This window comes from Epinephelus moara, chromosome 3 (assembly GCF_006386435.1).
Source record: "Epinephelus moara isolate mb chromosome 3, YSFRI_EMoa_1.0, whole genome shotgun sequence".
NCBI lineage: Eukaryota > Metazoa > Chordata > Actinopteri > Perciformes > Serranidae > Epinephelus > Epinephelus moara.
Window position 1 is genome coordinate 1,625,214 of NC_065508.1, and position 16,271 is coordinate 1,641,484.

The 16,271-nt window shown below is 42.7% G+C and overlaps 1 protein-coding gene across 10 annotated transcripts; it reads left to right on the forward strand.

Moving 5' to 3' along the window:
* Positions 1–1,057: 1,057 nt before the first annotated feature.
* Positions 1,058–15,380, forward strand: LOC126388283 (uncharacterized). Of its 10 annotated transcripts, none has more exons than XM_050041322.1 (9): positions 1,058–1,478; positions 10,902–11,199; positions 11,551–11,613; positions 12,114–12,176; positions 12,296–12,358; positions 12,982–13,044; positions 13,402–13,464; positions 13,691–13,758; positions 14,680–15,352. In XM_050041322.1, the coding sequence occupies exons 2-9, from the start codon at positions 10,902–10,904 to the stop codon at positions 14,929–14,931; spliced, it is 933 nt and encodes a 310-aa protein (XP_049897279.1). In that variant the 5' UTR covers positions 1,058–1,478; the 3' UTR covers positions 14,932–15,352. The 10 variants fall into 10 exon arrangements, with proteins under 10 accessions (XP_049897279.1, XP_049897278.1, XP_049897276.1 ...); XM_050041321.1 differs by lacking the exon at positions 1,058–1,478 and adding an exon at positions 7,223–7,362 and having other exon boundaries at positions 14,680–15,351; XM_050041312.1 differs by lacking the exon at positions 1,058–1,478 and adding an exon at positions 7,815–8,344 and having other exon boundaries at positions 14,680–15,361.
* The last annotated feature ends 891 nt before the right edge of the window (positions 15,381–16,271 follow it).

Here is a 16,271-nt window from a genome sequence, read left to right on the forward strand (position 1 = left end):
AAAAATAAATCTTTCTGATATCAGTACTGAAACCCCCCGTCTTGCGCCGAATTTGTAAGAGGCTGAAAAGACCTTATTAAATCCCCTTCTCTTCAGTTTTGCGCGGTCTGGTTCAGAGAGATGTGTCTCCTGTAGGAACATGATTCCCACCTTGTCCCTTTTCAGTTTATTCAAAATTTTACTCCTCTTGATAGGATTGAGAATGCCATTTACGTTATATGACACTACTTTAATTAGGTCTGTATTCATTGTACTTTTTTGGTATTGTCAGCCTGTCTCTGAAGTAACCTTACCCCAAATGCTACACAAACAAAACACATAGCTCCAACATGAACTGAAACTTTGGAGCTTCGAACATACTGTTGAAAATAAAAACATATACAACACTGAAATGACTCCCTGAGATGGGGTCTTTTTTATGACCCTGTTGTGACTGTGATGTCCCGACGGCTCTGAGGGATTTCCTTCCTCTCCCATAAGGGGTAGAGGGCCCTCAAAAAGAGAAAATGAGAGGCACGGCATAATAACTATTGCCCCCATAATAGATTATTTAAATCAGTATGCATACCTAGGAGACAGAGTCCAATATTCAGAGGAAACGTAAGCAAATTATAACCCGACTTTCTCAGATACGTTTGGAAAAAAACAATCAACAAAATAATGTTTTTGACAGTCAAAATCGTTAACCTGCTCGGACCCAGTCTCTTTCATCCACAAGAATTTACTCTAGATGGCAAAGTCACTTTCTTCTGCTCCTGCTGCAGAGACAAAGTCAGTTACTTTCTCCTGAAAGCGTCCAGCTTCTCCTTATAACCCATGTGCGCTGCGGCTGTCTCAGCGTCTTTTCCCCGGAGAGACGTGTGCCACGTTAGGCGCTTGATTTTCTCCTCCCAGCTCTCCGGCGGCTTGAACACTTTCACAGGTAGTCCCTTTGCTGCCATATCCACGGTTGCCTCCTCGGCCGAGTTGTAGAGTTTAGTTTCGTCTTGAAAAAATAGCCTACTCTCAGTCTGGTTTAGTTTCGTCTTGAAAAAATAGCCTACTCTCAGTCTGGCTGGGAATGGCGTCTGGAATTTTATTTTTTTCTCCTTCAGCACCCGTTTTGCCTCTGCGTAATCCTTGCGTTTTTTCAACACCTCCGGAGCATAGTCGTGATCTATATTCACTCTTTTCTCTTTGTAAATAAACCCACGTTTCTGCCAGGCTGTCTTCACGATGTCCTCTTTGGAGCGGTGGCTAGCAAACTTGACCACAATCGATCTCGGCGGTGCGTCATATGGAGGTCGGGGACCCAGAGCCCGGTGTGCCCTTTCGATGCGCAGGTCTGTGGAGGGCGGAAGGTCCAGGTTTTCTTTCAGTAGCGTTTCGACAAAGGAAATCACAGAGGTTGTGTTATCTTCAGCCCCTTCGCAGACACCGTGGATCCTAATATTGTCCCTTCTGGCTCGGCCCTCCTGATCGGTTAACCTTGCCTCCAGGTGAGTCTGTCGTTTAAGCATCTCCAGTATCACTCCCTCCACTCCTTGTACTCGCACTTCTGCCTCGTCAATCCTGTTGTTAGTCTTGTTAATCTCTTCCTTAATGTCCTTCAACGTGTCTCCGTTCTCTTTGCGAAACTCTCTCAATTCTTGGAGAATCACGTCCAAGTTTGCCATGTTTTCTTTCTCGCTTAGTCCCTCTGTAGCAAGCTGGCTAGTGCTAATGCTAGCGCTAGTTTCTTCTTCGAGAGACTTGTCGGTCATGGGGTATTGTCTCGAGTCTCTACCTTGTCCCGGCTTTTTCTGCTGTATCCTAGGCATGTTATATGCCCCTACAACTAATTATACCAATTTACAGTGTTATCTGACCAAGTAACTGGGGCTTTAGAAATTAGCTTGAAGGAGCTGCGGGATTAGCGTGTTGCCTCCATGGCCGCTCAACCGGAAGTCCCCTTTCTTTGTTTTTAACCTGTAGCACTTTGAGATCTTTTGATGAAAAGGGCATTATGAATAAAATGTATTATTATTATTATTATTATTATTAACATTGACTGTATCAGCCTGTTGCAGCAATGCATTAATGGCGCTGCCATATTGGAGAGAGCAGGACTGGTCTGTTAACACAACGTGTAGGAAAATAGTTTGGTCTGATCGTAATCTCAATATTTAGGCTGGACGTTCAGTAGAGGAGTGTGTGTTCAGCTGACAGCAACATGTTGGAAAATAATTCATCGTCTTGAGGAAAGATTAAAACGTTTCTCAAGCATCAATGTGTCTTGTTTTCTTTGGTTAATATCTGTGTAATATAATTTAATGTGCACAACTTTTCAACCAGCTACAGTGCTAGCTAGCTAACACTGTCTGCTTATCATTAACTTCTTGAGCATAACAAAATTAAGTTCGCCAGGAACGAGTCCGAAAACCCAGAAATGAGTTAAAATGTCACCACTCCCGTTCCCTCGTCTCAAAGTCAGAGGGTTTTGGGTTAGATGTCTGAAATAAGGTCTGTGGTCACCACAAGTCTGAAGAGACTTTCACTTTCACAGCTGCAGCAGGATTTATACTTCTGCGTCAATCAGCGCCGTACCTACAGTGCAGGCTCTGAGTTGACGTAGAGTCTATGCCGTACCCTAAACTATAGCCTGACGTGCACCTCCCCATTAATGTACCTACACGTCACAGTGACGCAGACCTCCTGTCTGTCTCTGTAAGCTGAAACCATTTCCCTCAGTGGAAACAAAGCTTTGATTTACTTTAATTTCACAGATAAGAAACAATAAATTGTGAAGACAGTAGATAGATATATTGTTTATTGTCCTTTCGGAAATTTTTCTTGTGTCTGTGGCCATCAGAAAAACAGAAAAAGAAACATAAAACATTACAATGAAGACACCACAACACAAACACTTGGCACTGCAGACAAAACCCTCAGACAATTCATAACATTGGACATTACAATAAAGACAATTTAAACGTCCATCAAACAATACAACAAACAAAACAACCAAAGTGCCCACATAGCATCACGCAGGTTCACCCATTCTGTTTAACAGAGTTATGCTAAAAGGTATAAAGGACCTCTGGGCACGGGAAGTCTTAAGAGGCGGCACTCTGTACCTCTGTCCTGATGGTGATAATTCATACTCGCCATGCAGAGGATGTAATACATCAGCGAGGATTGCCCGTCCCTTTCCCGCTACCCGGGACTCTCAAAGCTCTGTCATGCTGCGCTGCTTCTGACCCGCAATCTTGCTGGACATGTTGACAATCTTATTAAGTTTGTTCTTATTCACAACTGAGAGTGAAGAAAACCAGGCAATAAAACAAAAAGTCAAAATACTCTCTAGAAAGGAAAATAAAACAAAAAGTCAAAATACTCTCTAGAAAGGAACAATAGAACAGAAGCATAATATGTTTGTCAACACCAAACTGTCTAAGCTTCTGCATAAAGTATAGTCGTTGCAGTCCTTTACTATAAATAGCATTTGTGTTTGAGTTCCACGTCAGTTTGTTATCAGTGACCATGCCCAAATATTTATATTCATTTACAGTTTCAATACAATCGTTGTCAATAGCTAAATGTTGGTGTGTTATTTTATCCACCCTAAAATCAAAAATCATTTCCTTTGTTTTCTTGGTGTTCAGCTGAAGAAAACTTGCACAACACCAGTTAACAAACTCATCCACACAATCACGATATCTAATTTCATCCTCCGTAATCAAACCAATGATAACTGTATCGTCGGCAAATTTTACATTAAAAACGTCAGATGAATTGGCTCGACATTCGTTAGTATAAAGAGTAAACAGCACAGGAGAGATGACGCTCCCCTGAGGAGCCCCTGTGTTGGTCCTAATAGGGGAGGACACTGCGCTGTTCACTCTCACGCACTGCGACCTGTCAGTGAGAAAAGACTCAACCCATTTAATAATATTGCTGTTAACCTCTATAGCTGGGACAGTCTTTCCATTAAAGTATGTGGCTTAATCGTATTGAACGCAGACGAGAAGTCCATGAACATCGCGCGGACATATCGTTTTGATTGATCAAGATGACAGTAAATTTTATGAAACATAAAGCAGAGCGTCATCTGTGCCTCTCCCCCTGGTATATGCAAATTGCAATGGATCGAGTTTACTTTGCACGTCACTGAGCAAGTGATTTAAAACAATTCTCTCCAGACATTTAACAACAACAGAGGTTAAGGCTACTGGACGATAATCATTTAAAGTCTGTGGTTTAGATATTTTCGGAACAGGCACTATTAGTGAGGATTTCCAGGCGCTAGGGACACAGTGCGTCTCCAGTGAGATTTTAAACAGATCACTATACACAAAACTAAGTTCCTCCCTACACTCCTTCAGTACCTTTCCAGTTAACCTGTCAGGACCTGCTGCTTTTTTTCGGATTAATCCTCTTGAAGGTTTGACAGACTTCTTCTGTTGTAATAATAACTTGTTGGCCAGGCTCGAGATGTTGCCTCAACCGGTTTGCCCTCGTTGTTGAAATCTGATGTATCAAACCTGCCATAGAACCTGTTTAATTCATTTGCAAAAATCAGATCATCCCCATGACTACCTATCAGTGATGTTCCCTTCTTTTCCTGTCTTATCATTGTGTAAACTCCCTGCCACGCCTGTCTTAAATTGTTCTCCCTCATCTTCCTTTCTATTTTCTGTTTGTATTTATTTTTACACTTAATGACAATCTGCCTGATTTCTTTTTGCATGACTTTAACCTGTCTACTCTCCCCCCGCTGAAAGGCTTGTTTCTTCTTCTTCAGTGCTACTTTTAACTCCCCATTTATCCACGGTTTATCATTTGGAAATATTTTAATACATTTAGTTGGTATTGTACTGTCCACACAAAAAAGCATATAATCTGTTACCACCATATTGACTTTATCCAAATTAGTGTTATTGTCAATGAAAGTGTCCCATGTTGTACAGTCAAAGCATCCCCTCAGGCAGTCCACTGAGTCATTATTCCATATCTGGATAGTTCTCAGCTCAGGCTTGCTGGTTTTAAGCTGCTGTTTGTAGAGGGGGACCAAGTGTACAGCGTTGTGATCTGAGTCTCCTAATGGTGGTTTCGGATACCCCCTGTATGCCTCCTTTATATTACCGAAACATTAGGTCAAGTGTTCGCTCTCCTCTCGTAGGACAATGGATGTACTGATGAAAGTGGGGCAGAACATGTTTTATAGTGCAGCCGTTGAAGTCCCCCAGTATGAGTTTTGGAGCGTCAGGAGCAGTATTCTCCAACCTGCACACAGTGTCATATATGGTGTCTGCAGCAACTCGGGCATTCGCCCTTGGATGAATATAGACCAGCGTGACAAATATCTGTCCAAATTCCCTAGGGAGATAATGTGGTCTGAATGATAGGGACAGGAGCTCAATGTCCTCAGAGCAGTAGGACTCCCTAAGTGTATAGTTTTTGCACCATCTTTCATTCACATAAATGCATACACCTCCACCCACTTTTTTCCCCGTCACCTCTGAATCACGATCAGTTCTTACGGAATCACCAAAGCCTGCGACCTGGAATGATGCATCATCAATGGTATCTTTGAGCCATGTCTCTGTAAAACAGAGCAGACAGCTGTCCCTGTAGCCTCCACACACTGTGTGTGATTTATCCTGGCTGAAATATGAGTGGAGGAAATCTCTGTTAGCTGCTAGGCTAATTTATACAATGTAAAATGCCATAGGCTTGTGCTAATAACGTTAGCATGTTGTATTTGTNATCAACTAAACTTTTTTTTTTTTTTTAAAGATATTTTTGGGGGGCTTTTTAGCCTTTAATGTATAGGACAGACAAGTGTGAAGGGGGGAGAGAGAGGGAGTGACATGCAGCAAAGGGCCACAGGCTGGAGTTGAACCCAGGCCACTGCGGCAACAGCTTTGTGCATGGGGCGCCTGCTCTACCACTAAGCCACCAGCGCCCCATGAATCAACTAAACTTTACAGCACTTCACAGAAACCTCCACTGTCGACTAGTGTTTTGGAGGTGTAACTGCAGAGTGACACAGACACACCACCGCACAGGTATAAATGCTCACATAAATCCGGCTTAACACCTAACAGCTAACGTTAACTAGCTGCTAACAGCTAACGTTAACTAGCTGCTAACAGCTAACGTTAACTAGCTGCTAACAGATTTAGGTTTCAATAATCCTAAAAGTGGCGTTCAATAGTGAAGATTGTCCTGCTGAACAAAATGTGTGCGTATCAGTGTTTGTTTTCCATTGATTTTATTTTTCTGCAAAAATCCAATGGAAAAATCCCGTTTGCTTTTTGACGAGGGAGCCAGAGCGATGCTGATTAATCTACAAATATTATTATTATTATGAAATATACAGTATGTCAGAGAGTGTCATTGTTCTGCAGTGTTTATCTTAGAATTAAGAGTGTGTTCATCACTTTATGTTACATCTAATTATTTTAACAACAAAATAATAAACCTCTTTATCTCTTTTTGTTTCTGAATGTAGCTCGTGCAGTTGGGCAACATGTTGACTGAAGTTGATTTAGAGATTGTGTCCACATGTTGAATGAACTTATTCTGAGTGGTTTTGGATTCAAACATCAGCTGAATAAATGCACCATTTCAGAGCTGTGTGGTTTGTGTGTGTCCTGAATGAGCTCCTCAGTTAATAATGCAATAATAATAAGACATACAGTCGGCCACACTCTGTGGCTCCTTTAAGGATGTGAACTGGAGCCATTCTGCATCAAAAGTACTTTTACTCTTGGTACTTTAAATACATTTTAATTGCTAATGCTTTTATGCCTAATTAAAATTTAAAAAGCAGTACTTCCACTTGTAGCACAGTATTTGTTTTATAGTACAGTAAAACTGCATTTACAGAAGTAAAGTGTCTGAATCCTTCTTCAGCCACAAACTGAGGCTGAACAACTGACTATCGCTGCTCTCGCTGGAACAAGTCATCAGCTCGCTTTGTAACAACTCAGACCACAAAACACTCTGTGGTATTTAGTTTTTGAACAAACTGAAAGTACGCACTCGCTTTGTTTCCCGCTCTGTTCTCTACATGTGGGCTAAACCATCGATCACTGGAGGGGAAACAGTGGTTAAAGCTGATTGTTGGGGAGGATTAATTGTCAAGGTTGGCAAAAATAAAATGGTGATTAAATGATTAAAAAACAAATCCAGGTATATCTGATCATTTCTTCCAGACAAGCAGGGCAATGGCGGTGGTGGCGGTGGTGGCGGCAGCGGCAGCGGTGGTAGCAAAACCTGACTGAAGTTGGTATCTGCCACAAACAAGTTGTGACACTGTTCCACTGAGAGCAACTCTCTCTGACACCTGCTGTTGATTTACAGAATAAAACTGTCTGTTGTGAAGAAAAGGAGAAAGTGAGTATGAACCAGAAACTTTTATCTCTTAAACGGTTAATCTTCTGTCAGATCAGATCCTTAAACACACCATTACACATACTGCATCAAACTGGAGGGTGGAACAAAGAAAAGATGTCGAGTATTCATACCTTCATTTCCTGTGTCAGCCAGTAACATGATCGGTTACTTTTCCCTGTGAAGATAATGATGTTGTTGAAGGTTTAAAGGTTTGGACTCAACATGGCTGATGCATACGCTGATGTGTACTTAGTTACATTCCACCACTGCCTGTAGTGATTGAACATGTTATCAGCAGGTCCGTACAGAATCTGCTTTTCGGAGCACAGCTGCTGCTTGCAAAACTCAGAATGCTGTCACTGTCTCCTCCACCTCCTCGTGCATGTGTGTAAATTGGTATACATGTTCAATATTCAGTTAGCAGTAACATTAAAGTGGTGAAGTGAGAAGAAATGTCAGAAATAAGATTTACAGTTAGTAGATAATGTTTGTTCTGTCTGGTCTGTATTGAACTTCAGTTTAAATAATTAAAAAAAATACATTTAATTTGAAAGGCACCTTAGTGACCAAAAGAACGAGATTGCTAGTGCAAGCGGCCGCAGGGTGGCTGGGCTCAGCCTTAGAGATAGAGTGAGGAGCTCGGACATCCGGGAGGGACTCGAGTAGAGCCGCTGCTCCTCCACATCGAGAGGAGCCAGTTGAGGTGGTTCAGGCATCTGATAAAGGTGCCTCCTGGACGCCTCTCTTGGGAGGTGTTTCGGGCATGTCCAACTGGGAGGAGACCTCGGGGCTGCCCCAGGACACGCTGGAAGGATTACATTGCCTGGCTGGCCTGGGAACGCCTCGGGGTTCCCTTGGAAGAGCTGATGGAAGTGGCTGGGGAGAGGACTGTCTGGGCTTCTTTGCTGAGGCTGCTGCCCCCGCGACCCGGACCCGGATAAGCGGAGGAAGACGAAGACGAAGACCTTTCAAAACACCCAAGGTCAAACAGAACAAAGATGGGCACAAGTGGGCACACACACACACACACACACACACACACACACACACACACACACAAACAGTGATAAATAACAACAGTTAGGGGCAGAGGGTACAGTCAGTGTTACATAAACCAGCGAGATTTAACAGATGTTATGCTGTCAGGCTGTCGGATGTGTCCCTCCACAGGAACAAATGAAAAACAGAGTTCTCTTTGAGGTGTAAATATGAATACATGATATACACCGATCAGGCACAATATTATGACCACTGACAGGTGAAGTGAATAACACTGATTATCTCCTCACCATGGCACCTGTTAGTGGGTGGGATATATCAGGCAGCAAGTCAACATTTTGTCCTCAAAGTTGATGTGTTAGAAGCAGGAAAAATGGGCAACCATAAGGATCTGAGCGCGTTTTGACAAGGGCCAAATTGTGATGGCTAGATGACTGGGTCAGACTATCTCCAAAACTGCAGTTCTTGTGGGATGTTCTCGGTCTGCAGTGGTCAGTATCTATCAAAAGTGGTCCTAGGAAGGAACAGTGGTGAACCGGCGACAGAGTCATGGGCGGACAAGGCTCATTGATGCACGTGGGGAGCGAAGGCTGGCCCGTGTGGTCCGATCCAACAGACAAGCTCCTGTAGCTCAAGTTGCTGAAGAAGTGAATGCTGGTTCTGATAGAAAGGTGTCAGAATACACAGTGCATTGCAGTTTGTTGCGTATGGGGCTGCAAAGCCGCAGACCAGTCAGGGTGCACATGCTGACCCCTGCCCACCGCCAAAAGCGCCAACAATGGGCACGTGAGCATCAGAACTGGACCACAGAGCAATGGAGGAAGGTGGCCTGGTCTGATGAATCACGTTTTCTTTTACATCACAGTGGCCGGGTGCGTGTGCGTCGCTTATCTGGGGAGCACATGGCACCAGGATGCACTGTGGGAAGAAGGCAAGCCGGCGGAGGCAGTGTGATGCTTTGGGCAATGCTCTGCTGGGAAATCTTGGGTCCTGCCATCCATGTGGATGTGACTTTTGACACGTACCATCTACCTAAGCATTGTTGCAGAGCATGTACACCCTTTCATGGAAATGGTATTCCCTGATGGCAGTGGCGTCTCTCAGCAGGATAATGCGTCCTGCCACAAAGCAAAATGGTTCAGGAATAGTCTGAGGGACACAACAATGAGTCTGAGGTTTTGCCTTGGCCTCCAAATTCCCCAGATCTCAATCCAATCGTGCACTTGTTGGATGTGGTGGACAAACAAGTCCGATCCATGGAGACCCCACCTCGCAACTTACAGGACTTAAAGGATCTGTTGCTAACGTCTTGGTGCCAGATACCACAGCACACCGTCAGAGGTCTAGAGGAGTCCTAGTGACAAGTAGGTGCGAATTAAGAGAGCGAAGAGGACGTGGTGGAAGGTAGGGTGTAAGTAGTTCAGTTAAATACAATGGTGCAAGTCCATTTAAGGCCTTATAAATTAAAAGAAGAACTTTAAAATCAGCTCTAGCCTGAACAGGCAGCCAGTGAAGCCAGGACAGGAGTTATGTGGCTATATCTACTGGTTCTTGTCAAAAGTCTGGCGGCTGAATTCTGCACAAGCTGAAGACTTCTGATAGCACAGCTAGGGAGGCCAGAGAAAAGAGCATTGCAATAATCCAGTCTAGAGGACACAAGAGCATGAACAACAATCTCAGCATTTCGGAAAGATAAAACAGGGCGGATTTTGGCTATGTTACGCAGATGAAAAAATGCTGTCTTAGTGATTTCCTTGATATGAGGCTGAAAAGTCAGAGTCGAATCAAAAATAACTCCTAAGTTTTTAATGCGTGAGCTCTCAGTGATCATACATCCATTGATATTAAGACATAGATCCTCAGACAAATGCTTATAGTTATTAGGCTCATTCACTAACAAGTCAGTCTTTGCAGCATTAAGCATAAGGAAGTTGTGACACATCCAAAGTTTGATTTGGGATACACATGCCTCTAAATTTTGGATTTGGGAGGGGTCATTTGGCTGCAGCGGCATGTGTAGCTGCGTATCATCCGCATAGCAATGGAACTTAATGCCATATTCTGAAAAGATCTTGCCCAGAGGGAGCATGTAAATACAAAACAACAGAGGGCCAAGGACAGAACCCTGGGGCACACCAGAGATGACAGTAGAACATTCAGAAAAAGAATTATTAAAACTACCGCATTGGGATCTGCTAGATAAATAAGACTGGAACCATGAGAGTGCCAGCCCATGTACACCAACGCAATGCTCTAACCGATGTAAAATCACACAGTGATCTACGGTATCGAAAGCCGCACTCAAATCAAGAATTAAAAGTAAGGAAGCTGATCCAGAGTCTGCAGTGATCAGCAGGTCAGTGACAACTCTAGTCAGGGCAGTTTCAGTAGAATGACAGGAGCGGAAGCCGGATTGAAAATTGTCAAAGAGATTATTAGCAGAAAGATGGGCAGTCAATTGATCAGCAACAATACTCTCAAGTATTTTCTGTTTTTAATGTGGAAACTTTCTCTTGTTCTTTGGTCTCTCTGTGTTTCAGATGTCGCTGAAGATTTTTGAGACAAAGTGGAAAACAGCTCTGACTTCCATCCTGGAGGAGCTGACCGAGCCGCAGTTCAGGAAGTTGATGTTCAACCTGGGCAAAATCCCTCAAGGTGTGAAGATGGACAAGACCAGAGAAGAGATCCCGTACATAATCATCCAGTACTACGGGACAGAGGGGTCCATCAGTGTCATAGACAAAGAGATGAAGCAGTTACCCAGGAATGACGCTGCTGTCCAGGAGCACCTGCGCCCCTTCGTGGAGAAACTGAAGAAACAACGTCAGAAAGAAAAAAGTGAGTTCAGACGATGGAGCAAGCAAAACCTTATTTAAACAGCATAATTTATTCCAAGTGGAAGAACAAGGAGAAGTCGCAGCACAAAACAAAGACAGAAACTAACCAGAAAAGTGAATCAAATCCAGGTTCAGACTCCACCTGTTGAGATAATGTGTTCTCACCGAGGGTCTCCTCCCAGACATCTGTGATATCTGCACAGAATAAACTCTGCTTAAACTTCACAATAAAAGCCCAGCAGATGGCTCTATTTACACTTTACAAACTCCAGACTAACAGCCTGAGACGATTCTGAAGAGGTCGGAGAATTGTTTTCAGTTTCTGTGTTTCACCTTTTAAAATGTTTTTCAGAGACGACAACCAAAAATGAGAGTGCGTCAGGATTGGTGGCCAAGAAGCAAAAACCTGCAGCTGGTAGGCACACACACACACACACACACACACATACACACACACATATGTACCCACAGATGCTCAGTTAGATTGGATCTGGGGAATTTGGGAATTCGGAGGGCAGTTTGATGCCTTGAGCTCTTTGTCACGTTCCTCAGTTAATTACTGAACAGGTTTGCTGTATATTTGATATCATCAGTGACAAAGTTTCACATTTAGACTTGTGACTGTTAAAACACACAGAACTGTTCAGACAGTGTGTTATTCAGTGTCAATAAAAAAGACTTTTTAACACAACATCTCTTTGATTTGTTCAGTTCAGTTCAGAAAACTTTATGTATCCTGTGTGGGCAATTCAGTTTACAGCTCCCAGTTCAATAAATAAAAGCACAAACAAATACAGCAGTCATTCATAGACATAGACAACTTTTATCACTCAACTCTCAATTGTCAGTGGATCAGTTGAACTAATGGTTTCCCGCAGCGTGTGACTTTAACTTTGTTAAAATGTCTTTTTTTAGTGACTATGAGCAAACCTGCAGCTGACTCAGGATCAGTGGCCAAGAAGCGAAAACCTGCAGCTGGTAGGTCCACACACACACACACACACACACGCACTGAACCACTGAAGACATACTATGACTGTGTGACAGTGTGGACATTTGAACACAGCAGACAAACAGGCTCAGATGATGTTTTTCAGAGACGATAAGCTCGAGTGTGAGTGCGTTAGGATCAGTGTCCAAGAAGCAAAAACCTGCAGCTGGTAGGTCCACACACACACACACACACACACACACACACACACACACAGATCCAATCTGATCGAGCATCTGTGGGACAAGTTTTTTCTGGCTCCTCCAGTCCGCATGTCGAAGTATCCTTGGGCAAGACATGTAACCTCTATTTGCTCCTGATGGTTGTCACATCAGTGTGTGAATGGTTATTGAGTTGCATGTGGCACCATGAATGATATCCTCGGCCACCAGTGTGTGAATGTGACTCATAGTGCAAAAGAGCTTTGAGTAGTCGGAAGACGTTAAAAGCCCTATACAAGTGCAGTCCATTTACCATTTTCCCTGATCCACAGTGAGGTCGCCTTGGATCAGACTTGGCTCTGACATGTTGAGACATAGACTCAGGACCTCTGGGGGTGTCCTGTGGTGTCTGGCACCACGGCGTTGGCAACAGATCCTTTGAGTCTTTTGGGCTTTGAGGTGGGGTACCAGCACGTCCCACACATGCTCAGTCAGATTGGATCTGGGAAATTCGGAGGTCAGGTTGACGCCTTGAGCTCTTTGTCACGTTTCTCGGGTCATTCCAAGACTTTTTAGGACAATGTCTCTTTGATTCATGTGACTTTAACTTTGTTAAAATGTCTTTTTTTAGTGACTATGAGCAAACTTGCAGCTGACTTAGGATCAGTGGCCAAGAAGCAAAAACCTGCAGCTGGTAGGTCGACACACACACACACACACACACACACACACACACACACACACTGAACCACTGAAGACATACTATGACTGTGTGACAGTGTGGACGTTTGACTTCTTCAGAATCGTCTGAGCCTGTTTGTCTGCTGTGTTCAGAGAACAATTTTCAGTTTCTGTGTTTACCTTTTTTGTTTCTCGGTTAACAAACAGGTTTGCTGTATATTTGATATCATCAGTTACAAAGTTTCACATTTAGACTTGTGACTGTTAAACACACAGAACTGTTCAGACATCACGTGTGTTATTCAGCGTCAATAACACAACGTCTCTTTGATTCATGTGACTTTAACTCTGTTAAAATGTCTTCTTTTAGTGACTATGAGCAAACTGGCAGCTGACTCAGGATCAATGGCCAAGAAGCAAAAACCTGCAGCTGGTAGGTCCACACACACACACACACACACACACACACACACACACACACACACACACAGGCACTTAAATCAAACACTGAGGCATAATAATGGTCATTTAATGTACATTTCTATCTATAATCATGTTATTTTAACCACTTTGTTTTGTTGTTATTCATCTGAATTGTTTTTGTCCTGTTTCAGTTACTGTGGCTCTAAATGCCCAACTGTTTTTGTTTTGTTTTTTAGATCATGTTGGAGTTGTGAAGCCCAAACAGAAAACAGAGAAACCTGCTGAATCCACCAAAACCTCCCAGGTAGCTGCTGAGACGTCTCTGATCTACTGAGGCGAACATCTGCTTGCGTTTGATTTTATTTTCAGCTCAGCTGGTTGTTCATTGTTAACACTTGTCACACTTAGCCTTGTTTTTACTTTCATGGTACCTAGACCCTGGGTGTGTTCAGACAGCCCTCTTAAATGTGGGCGGGGTTGTTGTCACTCACTGCTCCGTCCAGCACTCGCTGTATTTCCTCATCAGCGGTGACACAGATGGAAGTCTGCACCTGGTTTATCGTCCACAGAACGAGGCTGCACGCCCACATTTTCACAACAAAATAGAACAGGCTGCAGTGAGAGTCTCTCTCCATGGGATATTTAAAAATAGCAGCTTTGTGCATTTAGTCCTTCTCAGGCAAGCTCAGGGGTTTAGTGTTGCTGTAGCCCACAGGAAGTGAGGATTAGAATATATGACCTTCACATAATCCGCTCCAAATTAATCTATATTTTTAAAGTCATTACTAAAAGTGTGTGTCATATAAAAACTAAAGTGATGGTCAAAGTTGTCACAGTGAAATTTAAGGTGTGCTGATGGATTCACGTCATCAACTCATGCATTGAGTAACATTACAAGTTAACGTTCCACCTTAAAAGTTGCCGGCAGTCGGCCCAGTGAATGAAGTTATTTTTTTCTCTTGCACAAACCAACTCTAGGCAGTAATACAACTTTGGAAAAACATGAGTCCCTGATTCAGACCAAAGGAGACCACTCTAGGTCTGAAAGCACCCTTAAACTTCATCCTAATCAGCCGATGCAAAAACATTTTCAACAAATAGAAAATAAAGAGAATATGAACAAACATCCCATAATATAAATGTTGAAGACACTGACAGTCAGACGTTCCTCTCACCTCTGAACTCTCCAAACCTTCACTCTGAGTATCGATCTGTCTTCATCCAGGTCCAAAGTGCTCCTGTCCAGACGGGGAGGATTAAAATACTGAGACTGAAAATGTCCAATAAGACCAACACTCACCTGGAGGTCGAGTTCAACAACCAGATGCAGACGTTCTTCATCACAACTCGACTTCTGGCAAACACACTCGGCTTCAGAGCGGATGACGATTTAGCGCTAAGACTGTTATTTGAATTGCCGCTCACAGCAGATGCAAAAATTCAAGGAAATAAAATCGTTGAAATGAAAAAGGTGTAAATAAACTGCACATTGAACCAACTCTGTTAACATCCAGTACTGAGGATTTTTTAATACATCAGTTAATATTGTGTGTTCCAGTTAAAACTGCCCTGACTCCGTTACACACCGTTTTTCAGCAGGTTTCTGTAAAAAAAAACATAAACACAGTGCGCAGCTGTTTCATCAGGGTGGTTTATGTATTCTGTCTTTGTGTGATATTCCTGGTGCTTCAGTAGCTGACTTCTTGTTTTTTTAATAAAACAGCCACTCGTGCCGGATAACCCACTTTGACTGTTGAGGCCTTTTTGTTTAAAGCTTGTGCTTTGACCGAGTTACTAACTGCAGGTACTTTGGCAGATTTGGACTCAGAAAACTTGGAACTAGAGGTTTTGTGTTTCTGCTGCAGCTGAAGAAAATTAAACCAAATGTAAAATAAAAAAATAGCACCAATTAATGTGTAATAAACTAACAAAGCAAACAACAGTCATCTGAATGAATGAATGGATGTTGAGGACACTGAAGACTTCTCAGTGTTGTGTTTGATGGTTATTTCTTTAACCGTGACGAAACAATAAGTGAAGTTTTATTTTGTCTCATCGGCATCTCTTTTCAAATGTTTAGATTATTTTTTTGGCGTTTTTGGCTCTAGATGTCTGACCCCTCCCCCTATCTCTAAGGCTGAGCCCAGACACCCTACAGAGGAAACTCATTTCAGCTGCTTGTATCTGTGACGTCAGTGTTTTGGTCACTACCCAGAGCTCATGACCACAGGTGAGGGTTGGGACGTAGATGGACATTCAACTGGGCCGGATTTTAAAACCAGAAAATAATGATGGGCCAGACATTTTTAGCAGCGAGCAACCTACTGGAAACTGTATGAATGAATGTAGTAAAAACAGCAATTTTTTTTGTCAGTTAATCTTGTGAGCTGTAATGGAGCCAAATTCTGTAACGTTACCTTTGTTAAATGTTGCTGTTGTCCCTGGCTTCATATGAGTAGATGAAAAGTTCGCTAGCTGCTAGGCTAATTTATACAATGTAAAACGCCATAGGCTTGTGCTAATAATGTTAGCATGTTGTATTTGTGGGGAAAATGTGTCCAGATAAAGACAAGTGTTTGTCTGTGAATGCTGCGAGTTATAGTGAAGCTGATTTGTGTACTTGTGTTTGAAATTGTCTCTATTAAGCCATGTTTAATGTGTGTTTAATGTGTGTTTAATGTGTGTTTAATGTGTTTACTGTGTTAAATGTATTTAACATGTGTTTGATGTGTTTATTGTTTGTGTGTTTGATGTGTGTCTATTGTGTGTTTATTGTGTGTTCTGAATCAACTAAACTTTACAGCACTTCACAGAAAC

Bases quoted from the DNA above. Each gene is read 5' to 3' on its own strand.
- LOC126388283 (XM_050041312.1), top strand. From the start codon at position 8,126: ATGTCCAACTGGGAGGAGACCTCGGGGCTGCCCCAGGACACGCTGGAA. The intron at 12,359-12,981 runs GTAGGTCCACAC...GTCTTTTTTTAG, and splicing joins GAAGCAAAAACCTGCAGCTG to TGACTATGAGCAAACTTGCA. The intron at 13,759-14,679 runs GTAGCTGCTGAG...GTCTTCATCCAG, and splicing joins AATCCACCAAAACCTCCCAG to GTCCAAAGTGCTCCTGTCCA.